Source organism: Crocodylus siamensis, chromosome 2, assembly GCF_052110815.1.
Source record: "Crocodylus siamensis isolate JL-2025a chromosome 2, ASM5211081v1, whole genome shotgun sequence".
NCBI lineage: Eukaryota > Metazoa > Chordata > Crocodylia > Crocodylidae > Crocodylus > Crocodylus siamensis.
This window is the reverse complement of record NC_143396.1, coordinates 221,002,535-221,012,709: the sequence shown is the minus strand read 5'-3', so window position 1 is coordinate 221,012,709 and position 10,175 is coordinate 221,002,535. Positions and strand designations below refer to the sequence as shown.

General features: G+C 50.7%; 1 protein-coding gene across 2 annotated transcripts; it reads left to right on the top strand.

The window, feature by feature from the left end:
• The first annotated feature begins 2 nt into the window (after positions 1–2).
• Positions 3–10,054, top strand: KBTBD4 (kelch repeat and BTB domain containing 4). 2 transcript variants are annotated; one of them, XM_090033150.1, is made up of 4 exons: positions 3–158; positions 4,858–5,478; positions 7,572–7,678; positions 8,276–10,054. In XM_090033150.1, the coding sequence occupies exons 1-4, from the start codon at positions 140–142 to the stop codon at positions 9,134–9,136; spliced, it is 1,608 nt and encodes a 535-aa protein (XP_089889276.1). In that variant the 5' UTR covers positions 3–139; the 3' UTR covers positions 9,137–10,054. The 2 variants fall into 2 exon arrangements, with proteins under 2 accessions (XP_089889276.1, XP_089889277.1); XM_090033151.1 differs by lacking the exon at positions 3–158 and adding an exon at positions 175–406.
• The last annotated feature ends 121 nt before the right edge of the window (positions 10,055–10,175 follow it).

Below are 10,175 nucleotides of genomic sequence, written 5' to 3'. Positions count from 1 at the left end.
AACGCGTTTTGGCTTCCCCTGGGGGCTTCCGGCGGCGGGGCCGGAAGTGGTGGGCGCGGATCACAGCCGCGCGGCGCCTGCAGCGTTGTGGGGTTGCCCCGGGCCCGAGCGGCACCAGCGGGAGGTTCCGGGCGGCGGCATGAAGGGAGGGGCCGCAGGTAGGAGCCTGGGGGCCACCGCCGGGTCCGTCCTTTTGTCTCCTCGGCTCCTCCGCGGACGGCAGCTGGGCGTGGGGCCGGGGCCGGGGCCGTCAGAGGCGGGTGCCCGGACGGGCCCGCGCGGGAGGCTCCGAGAGGCCTCAGTGGGCGGCCATTACCGAGCCGGTGGAGGCGCGGAGCTCCCGCCGCGACCCGGAGGACGCTGCAGCTGGTGCCTGGGCCGGGGGGAAGAGCGGCAGGGAGGAATCGTAGGTACCCCCTCCCCTCCGTCTGGGCTGCAGGAGTCGGACCCCACGGTTCCCCCACCCCACCCCCGAGCCGGGTCGTTTCTGTTCAACGGGCCGATACGAGGGCTGCCCGAAGCTGTTCTGTCCGGGGGCCTCTGCTAAGGGGCCTGGCCCCCGCAGCTCCTGGCCACCATGAAGTCATGCATCACGTGATACGGTTGGCCTCCATCCCTCCGGGCTGGCTCTTTCCAGCCTCCTCTTTGCTAGGGGGGAATTGTGTGCATGATGCCCATACTCCTGGTATCCCCTTCACATCCAGCTCTTTCCTTTTTGTTTTGGAGAAGGCAAGATTAACAAGGGGGGATCTCATGCTTTAAGATGAAGGCAAGAGATTTGTTGCCCTTAATTCCTGGTGGAGTTTGTTCTAGAGTTGGGTACCAGCCTTTGAGAAAACTGCCTCCTGCCCAGGTGAATGCTACCTGTATTGCAGAGCATTTTACGTTAGCCAAAAGGTGTTGATTCATTTGCATTCCAGAGCTTTAGGGGATCTTGTCAGGTATGTTAGGCTAAGGCTGCTGAATGTACTGAAGATAAGTACCAAGGCCTTGAACCCAAATTGCTAGGCTAGTATAAAGGACACAATTGTGCTTGCAATAGCTTCCCTACAGAGGAGAGTGCTGTTGTGTTCTTTGCTTATTGTGTTCTTTGCTTATTGAAATTTCATATGAGAGGGCTTCAGGGCCAGTTGTATGAGACTGCTGCAGTTCAACCAGGAAGTAACAAAGGCATATAACTGAGACCAGGTCATCAGTGATGGGATGGAGTTGTTTTTCCAAGCCTAGATAATAGTAAGTGTTGCTTGTGGATGCTGTTGCATGTTAATTTAGTTTTAGCAAAGAACCCAGGGATACTCCTAACCCTCTGGACTGAGCTGAGCAATTGAGCGCGACTCTTCAACTAGAGGAGACTGCACAGTGTCTGCCAACTCCTTGAGTGAAATCTTGGTCCCACTGAAGTCATTAAATAGTGTTGGATTTGGAGTAATTTAGCCTTAATGGTACTGACTGTCATAAGTGGGGCTGGAAATCTGGTCTCCTGCTGTAGTATGAAAGAGTTTAGAGGAAGTTTAAACAAACTTTTTTTAAATGAGACCATGTCCTGCTGTTGAAAGGAAACTGCTGGGGTGTTGATACTAGAATTCTCCAACAGCTTAGCAGGAACTATATGAAGGAAGAGCAAGTAGCTTGTGCCCCCTTAGCAACAGCTCCTCTTCAGAGGAGCTCTTTTGCCGACTGCTGGGATTCCAAGTGTAATCTTTGTTCTGCCAGAGAGACACTACTCTGTCATGTCACTTCTCCCTGTCAGTGGGGGAGCGCACAGATAATTTCACCTGCTTAGTTATGAGTAGTTCTTTGAATATGCTTCATTATCTAATCCATTTAGGTTGGGCATGGGATCTTCAGAATGTGCTTCATATTTGACTCTACACAAACTGCATCCCATTCTTGTACCTTTGGCAAGTTTCTCATCTGGGTGATTTTAGGACTTTGATAAAGTTTCGTAGGATTTTTTTCACCCTTTTTATCACTAGAAATAAGCTCCCTCTCCATGTTAGCTACCTATGGTGCTATTAACTGTAGCCTCTGTCCCTTGCCAACATATCACATCTCAACTTCGTTTCTTCTGTAATGCCTATAGACCTTTCATAGTATCTTTAATTTGTTGGTTTCTGTAACAGGGTGTAGCTTGAGGCTCTCCTCAAGCTCAATGCTGTTCTCTAGGAACGACCTCTACCTGCGTGTCCCAGCAAACGTGGTCATAGTGGTCCCTGGGTTGTCTTAGATCAGAAGCAGTGCTGCTGGCTCTCCTTGAAGATTCCCAACTGCTGCAATATGGACTCTGACCTTTTCATAATCCTGAACATCTTTGTATAGCATTACTCTGTATGTATCCTGAGCTTCTCTGATTGAAGGTTCCCAGCCAGGATGCTTGTGTATCCTTGCTCCACTGGGCTGCCACTATTGCATGCTCAGGTGCCTCTAAGGAAAGCCTTAAGGTTGTTATTCTGGGTCATCTTTTCTAGGATGAAGTCCCCTAGTTCTCTCCAGGATGTATCCTCTGGGTCCTGCTGTCCTTGCTCCTCGGTGGTAAAGCAGCAGGGCTCATTGAACCTCAGCTTGTAACTGCCATCTTGGCATTTCCTCTGTCCTGTCCTGTTGCCCCTGTATCAGCTGCAGCAGCAGGACCCAATTCTTTTAGGCCTATTCCAGGGGTGCAGTGATAAAGGTTTTTTGGGCTAATACCAATATCAGCAATATTGATCTGATGGCCAGTATGCTGCCTGTCAGCTTGGAGAGCAGCATTCAGCTGGTAAGTCTGTTGGGGTGGGAAGGGGTGGGGGTGGAGGGTGGGGGGCGCAGATTGAAGCCCCTGCAGTGAGGGAGGTAGTGGGGCAGGGGCAGGTGCTGTCCAGCCAGGGAGGGGTGCAGGATGGAGCTGTATGGCTCATCTGGGGGTGAGGGGATCCCACCACTATGCGCACCCATGGGGGAGCCATGAGGGACATGTGGCCCCCAGCTCTGTGTGTGGGCGAGGGTGAGCTGCCGCTATGGGGTTGGGGGCATGCCAGACTCTTCCTGGTATGGGGGCTGGGCCAGGGCTACACTTGGGGCAGGCAGTGGCAGCATGGGGGGCAGGGGGGACTACAGCCACCCCAGCATTCACCGTAGCCCCCCTCCCAGCACCACTGCTGCCTGCCCTGAGCACCGCCCCAACCCAGCCCCCCCACTGGGAGCCCAGTGCCACCCTCGGCCCCAGCCTGCAGCAGCAGCCCACCCTCACCCCACACACAAATCTAGGGGGTACATGCCCCCCATGGCTCCCCTGGGGTGCAGGTAGCAGTGGAATCCACCCTCCCTTCCCATGCCCCCAGATGAGCCTCTCACAGCTCCATCCTGCACCCCTCCCTGCCTGGGTAGTACTTGCCCCAGCCCACTCCCTCCCTCACTGCAGGGGCCTCAATCTGCCACCCCCACCATTTCCATTCCATCCCTCTGCCCCTCTCCCCACAACAGACTTACCAGCCAGATGCTGCTCTGTAAGCTGCTGCAATGGCCTTGTGCATGCTGAGACTGCATGCATGCATGCATGCATGCAGCATTTATCAGCAACATTGTTGGCTACATCAGCCAAAAAAAGCTGATTTCCGACAATATCAATTTTCCTTTTATTGATGCTGCTGTGATGTGGTGCTGCCTCTGGCCTGTTCGCTTTCTGTTTTCCATTATTTGGCAGTATCAGCCTATTGTTGAGCCTGTAAATGTAAGATCTGTTCCATCCTTGGGTTCTTGTATTCCAGAAGTTTCTCCAACTACACATTTTCCAGCCAGAGCACTAATGTGATGGGGTATATCTTGAGGCCCTAGGGCTTACTGCTCACTAGCTTCTGCCTTCTCACTGGCAGTTCATTCATTCACCCTCCAAATCATTCAAACAGGTCCCTTGCCAGTACAGTCCAAATGGCTTATTCCAAAGTAATCTCAAAGGCTCACTCCCCCACAAACAAGGAAACTAGACCCTAAATTAGGAGATTTGTCCACACAGTTCATTTGTGCCAAGTAGTGATGGAAAGACTCAAGAGTCTATTCAGTCCTGCTGGGCTTCCATACTGCAACCTCCCTGCTCCCCTTCCGTCTGCCCCATGCCTGTTGGCTTGGCTGCCTATTGTCAAGTTGCCTCCAAAATCAAGTTAATTTTTGCTGGGCTTATCCCAACTCTAGTCCTTCCTCAGACCTTCTCTGTTGCTGCTGAGCTTTCCATGTCTTAGACCTTGGATACTGTGTGGTGAGTAGGCCTGGGTATGGGCCAAATTGCCACAACTTTAGCCAACAGGAAGTCCCTCTTCCTTCTGCTATCAGGGCCCTTCTACCAAGCTCTGGCAGGAGCTAGGCCTGTATAGCCCCAAGACCTGCTCCTTGTAGCCCGTGCAACTGGCTCTTAACAGCCCAGATCCCTTTTCCTCCATCTTTTTGTAACGGAGCCAGGAGCTTCCATTATTGCTTCAAATCCACCTGTTGCAAAGCCTGGTGGTTGGGAATGTATTATAGAGAGTCATGTTGTAAGTTGCTGGATACTCATCCTGTGTACCAGAGGTCTCTTGCTGCATTTCTCTGAGTCAGTGAGATGAAAGGGGAAAGAGATCTCTGCCTGCCATTTCCAAAAGCTAGGATATTGGGATTGCTCTCTGATACTAGTGGTACAAGGAGAGCCATGGCTTGACTTTAACCTGATTTTAATTACACTGCTTTCACATTTGCCGTGGCCTTTAGAGGCTCTGCAACTCAGGTAGAAGTATAAAGAACCAAATTTATACTTGGGCTGCAGTTTGCTGGCTTACCTACCAGTGTTACTAGCTTTTGGAATTGCACAAGCTCCTTTTCAGGAGGAGTTTTACTGCCATTGTTGTTTTATAGATTACTGGAGGTCAGATCTGTGCAGCAACATGGACTCATCGGAGGAGACTGGGGGTTCCTCCACAGAAGAGAACTACTTTGTGAACTATACCTTCACCGACCGATCTCACTCAGGCCGTGTGGCCCAGGGCATTATGAAGCTGTGTCTGGAGGATGAGCTCTTTGCTGACGTCACGATATCGGTGGAAGGCAAAGAATTCCAGTTGCACCGGCTTGTCCTCTCAGCTCAGAGCTGCTTCTTTCGTTCCATGTTCACTTCTAATCTCAAGGAGGCCCACAACCGGGTGATTGAGCTGCAGGACGTTAGTGAGAGTGTCTTCCAGCTTCTTGTGGACTATATTTACCATGGAACGGTAAAACTGAGGGCAGAGGAGCTACAGGAGATGTATGAAGTGGCAGACATGTACCAGCTGACTTCCCTTTTTGAGGAGTGCTCCCGTTTCCTGGCCCGCACAGTGCAGGTGAGAAACTGTCTGCAGGTCATGTGGCTGGCAGATCAACACAGTGACATGGAGCTCTACACAGCTGCCAAGCACTGTGCCAAGTCACACTTGTCACAGCTTCAGGATACAGAAGAGTTTCTTCACTTACCTCTCCGCCTCCTGACAGACATCCTCACAGGTAAGGGGATGTTTGAGAGCAGCAAGGGTGCAGATAGAGAATTGGGCTGTCTGTCTGAGAGATTTACAAGGGATACCTGAACAGCCAGGGTGGCTCTGAAGAACAGTAGCAAGAGCCTGAGGACCATGCTAGGATACGAGGTCCTGTCTTTTCATCTTATTGAGGCTGAAGAAAGCAGAAGGATGTTCAGCAAGAAAATATCCCAACATGACTTAAAGAAACATTAGTACCTCAGCTGACAATGAAGCATCCAATCTACACAGCAAATTTATCTAGATGTTGATGGTAATAGGTAGGGGTGAACTGACAAAGATTTTCTTGGCTGATACCAATGATGTATTATTAACCAGCCATATTGGCCAATACCAATCTGATAGCCAATTTACAAGAATGCAGCCTGGAAGTTTGGAGAGCAGCCTCCTGGCAGTTAATCCGGGGGGGGTAAGGGGCAGTGGGGGAGGAGGGGTGTAGGAGTGGCAATTGAGGCCCCCACATTTAGGAAAGGAGTAGGGCAGGGACAGGTGCCGCCCAGCCAAGGTGGTGAATGCGATTCTATGGGCAGCTCATCCAGGGGGGCCTGCTGCTGTGCACACCCCCAGAGAGGAATGGGGGGCATGTACCCCCCCAGATTTGTGTGGGGCGGAGGTGGGCTGCCCACTGCAGGCTCAGGGCAAGGGCTGTGCCAGACTCTTCCCAGTGAAGAGGCTGGGCTGGGGCTGTACTTGGAGCAGGTGGTGGCAGCACTGGGAGGGGTGGCTATGGGGTGGGCTATAGCCCCCTGCCGCCACCCACCTAGCCCTGGCCCAGCGGTTTCCCTTCCCCTTTTCTGCTGTTGGCCCTGAGGCGTGTGTGCACCTGCTGCTGGTAAGGAGCCCGGCCAGGGCTCTATGGAGTCCAGTGCAGCCGCTTGCAGCCTCCTGCCTGCCTGCCACAGCCAGCCTAGGCCCAGGCAAGCCCCTGCTGCCGGGCCACAGAACCTAGCTGCTTGTAGCCTCCTGCTGTGTGCTGTGAGCAGTCCCACCCCTTCACGACTCTGCCCAAGATTGCAGCTCTGCCCAGCCTGGCACTGCCCTAGAGCAGCTCCCCACCCAGCCATGTGCCCTGCCAGTACTGCTTGGGTCAGTCTCCATGGAGACCCTGGCCCTGCACTGTCACATCCCCATGGCTTTTGGGGTATCCATGGAGATTGACTGTAGTGACGTGGGCAGGGGCTGCTAGGAAATGGAGTCTGGCTGCCAGACAGATGCACCATTTTCCCAATCTCCTGTATAGGCCTTCCATTTGGTCAGAGGACAGTCATTCTAGGTGCCTCTTTTCTGTTATATCACAGGGCCCTTGGCCCTCAGTAGCTCCTGCCTTCTCACTGGGATTTCATCTACCCTTGCAATAGGTCAAAAAGGCTCGTTAACCAGAATCATCCAAATGGCATGCCTGCTAAAGTAGTCCAGCTGGCTAGCTTACCCAAATAAGGCTAGCCCCCAACTAGGAAAAACAATATATGCTGTTCAGTTGTTCCAAATAGTGGCAAAACTCTTGAGAGTCCACTCAGTTTCCTAACTGCAGCTTCCCTTATACCCCTTGCCTCTCAGCTTAAGTTCCTCTTGTCAGGTTGCCTCCAAGCTTGGTCAGTTTTGCCTAGACTTATTCCAGCTCAGGCCTTTCCTTAGGCCTCCTCTGTCACTTCTGGGCTTTCCCCAGGACTACTCACCACTGCAGTTTCCAGAGCCTAACTTATCTCAGCTTTAGCCAATAAGAGCTCCTCACCTTTCTGCCAGACCATGGAGCTAGGTTTATATAACCCCAAGGGATTGCTCCTTCCAGCTGGTGTAGTCTGTCTTTATAAACATCCATACCTATTTTTCTCTATCTCTGTAATGGGGCCAGGGACCTCCTGTTACAGCAAGTAGATATGATACAGATGTCTAGTTGTACCTGTTGGTCTTACCTGTGAGGTTCTGTGGTTTTATTCCTCTTACAATGGTAGGAATTATTTGTCCTGGGAAAGGGTTGTATGAGAAAGCGGCCAAGAAGTTTGCATCTTGAGAAATTGTCATTTTATTGTAAATTCATTTTTGTGTCTCTGAAAACCACAGATGGTGTTCCATGTTCTCAGAATCCAACAGTTTCCATAGACACCTGGATCAACTTCAACAAAGACGAGCGGGCAGGCTTCTCAGAGACATTGCGATCCAGTCTGAAGGTATCTATCTTGGGGTTAGTGGAGTCCTGAGCTGTTTTGGTTCCAGACCTGCTGAGGAAGGTCCTTCTTGGCTTCATCTGTGACTTCTGGCACGTTTGAATAAGTTGTGACTTCACTGCCAGGAACACTTTTGTTGCCTTAAATGGAAACTCCACATGCCAACAGTGGCCTTAATTTTTGGAGTTGTTTTTGCCAGGTGTTAGTGGTCTAACCTAGATTCATAGCAAAGGGAGTGTAGCTTAGATAGTTTAGAGGTTGACATTCTCCTGTCTATAGCTCTGCTCCCTGAATGTTGTGATGAGATTAAACTGCAGCCTGGGTTTATAAATTGAGGGCCAGTCATCTGCTCATTATGTGAGGTCATATGACTTCTAGGAAAGGCATGAGGCTTGGTATGTGGGAGTTCTTGGATCCTACATTCTATGGTAAGGTAGGGAAGGATCAGGTAGCAGTCCACACAGACTCCCAGCTGGGCCCCAGAACTCCTGAAAAGAACTGGGGCCTTTGGACATCCTTACCATTTTACATTTGTGTAAGCAGATCCCCTACCTGGATTCATTCCAACAAGTAGCTGACAAAAATCATTCTCTTTCTCAGGTGATTGGGGAAAATGTTCACATCTACCTGATTGGAAAGGAGTCATCTCGTACACACTCACTTGCTGTTTCTCTGCACTGTGCTGATGATGATTCCATAAGTGTCAGTGGCCAGAATAGCCTATGTCACCAGATCACTGCAGCCTGCAAGCATGGCAGCGACTTATATGTTGTAGGTGGCTCCATTCCACGGCGCATGTGGAAATGTAACAATGCCACTATAGACTGGGAATGGTGTGCCCCTTTGCCCCGTGACCGGCTCCAGCACACCCTGGTCTCTGTGCCAAGCAAGGATGCTATCTATTCGCTAGGGGGGAAAACGCTGCAGGACACGCTTTCCAATGCTGTTATATACTACAGGGTGCGAGACAATGTGTGGACAGAGACCAGCCAGCTTGAAGTAGCTGTCTCTGGGGCTGCAGGGGTAAACCTCAATGGTGTGATTTACCTGCTGGGTGGAGAGGAGAATGACCTAGACTTCTTTACCAAGCCCTCCCGACTCATTCAGTGTTATGACACCAACACAGAGAAATGCCATGTGAAGCCCTATGTGTTACCCTTTGCAGGCCGCATGCATGCTGCTGTACACAAGGACCTGGTGTTTATTGTTGCAGAAGGGGACTCACTGCTATGCTATAATCCCCTACTGGATAGCTTCACTCGGCTGTGTCTGCCTGACGCTTGGAGCTCAGTACCATCCCTCTGGAAAATTGCCAGTTGTAATGGCAGCATATATGTCTTTCGAGATCGCTACAAAAAGGGAGATGCCAATACCTTCAAACTCAATCCAGCCACCTCTGTGGTTACAGTCACCAGTGGCATCAAAGTGCTGCTCACTAACTTGCAGTTTGTGCTGGCTTGAGGAGGATCAGTCCAGTGACAGGACAATAAGGACATTCAAAAAGCAGCTGAAGCACCTAACCCCTTAGCAGCTGCCCCAGCAAGACCACAGTATCCTATCCTATAGATCTCTTTAGCCCTGCTCTGTCCTGGCTGTGGGGTTGTTCTCTCACCTAGCACTCCAAGTTGACCTGCTGCATTGTAAATTCCAGACAGATTAAATGCTATTACTATGGCCCCTGGATATAAAGCTGCTTGGGTTTCCAAAGCTCGGACTGCAGCAAATAGGATTCCTTAGGCCTGGAGCTAACCACTACCAGCAGGTTCTATAGCTAGCTGACAAATCATTCTTGATGCAGCCTTTCCATGTAATAATCTTGGAGAGGTAGTTAGCTGTGTTAGTCTCAAGTCACAGCAGGATGGCACCTTTTAGACTTTTGTAGGCAAGGGCCTACTGTCAGATGCATCTTGTCATAGCTCTTACTTACAGAAGCTTATGCATTTCTAAACAAGTTAGTCTAATCTTGGAGGTTATGTTTTGGAGTGGACCCCCTGTAACTTCTTAAGAAAGGTCCCTATTTGAATGGGAACTAGATTATGAATGTTCCTCACCAGTGCTGCAGGCCTTTAGGCCACAGGCATTATGGACCTTACGGCAGACAGATTTCAGAGAGGGGCCCAAAGTGTCTTACTCTACCATGTTGTACAGTTGTAATAGATGTGGGGAACCTGTTTGCTGCTATTTTTTCAACTACAGACAAGAGTGAAACTATTCTTATGCCATTGTTGGTCCTCCTGCCCTTGTACTGAGGGGTACCTTGTACCCTGCTATTGTTATAGAGTAGTATGCTGGTACAAGATGGAACAATCCTTTTCCTATCAGCCTGTCTCCTGGCATTGTAGTCTCTTCCACGAGAGTCTGAATAAAGGTCTGTAGTGGGATACATGTGGACTCTGCTGTCAATGGTAACATGCACCGTTTATGACATAGCTCTGTCCCCTGTAGAGACGGTGCTAAACATACAGGTGCCCTGAAATAATTGGGGGGAGGGGAAGACAAA

What these genes read in the sequence shown, in the direction of transcription:
- KBTBD4 (XM_090033150.1), top strand. An exon ending in CCTGACAGACATCCTCACAG is followed by an intron (nt 5,479 to 7,571) that starts GTAAGGGGATGT and finishes TGAAAACCACAG; the next exon opens with ATGGTGTTCCATGTTCTCAG. An exon ending in CATTGCGATCCAGTCTGAAG is followed by an intron (nt 7,679 to 8,275) that starts GTATCTATCTTG and finishes TCTCTTTCTCAG; the next exon opens with GTGATTGGGGAAAATGTTCA.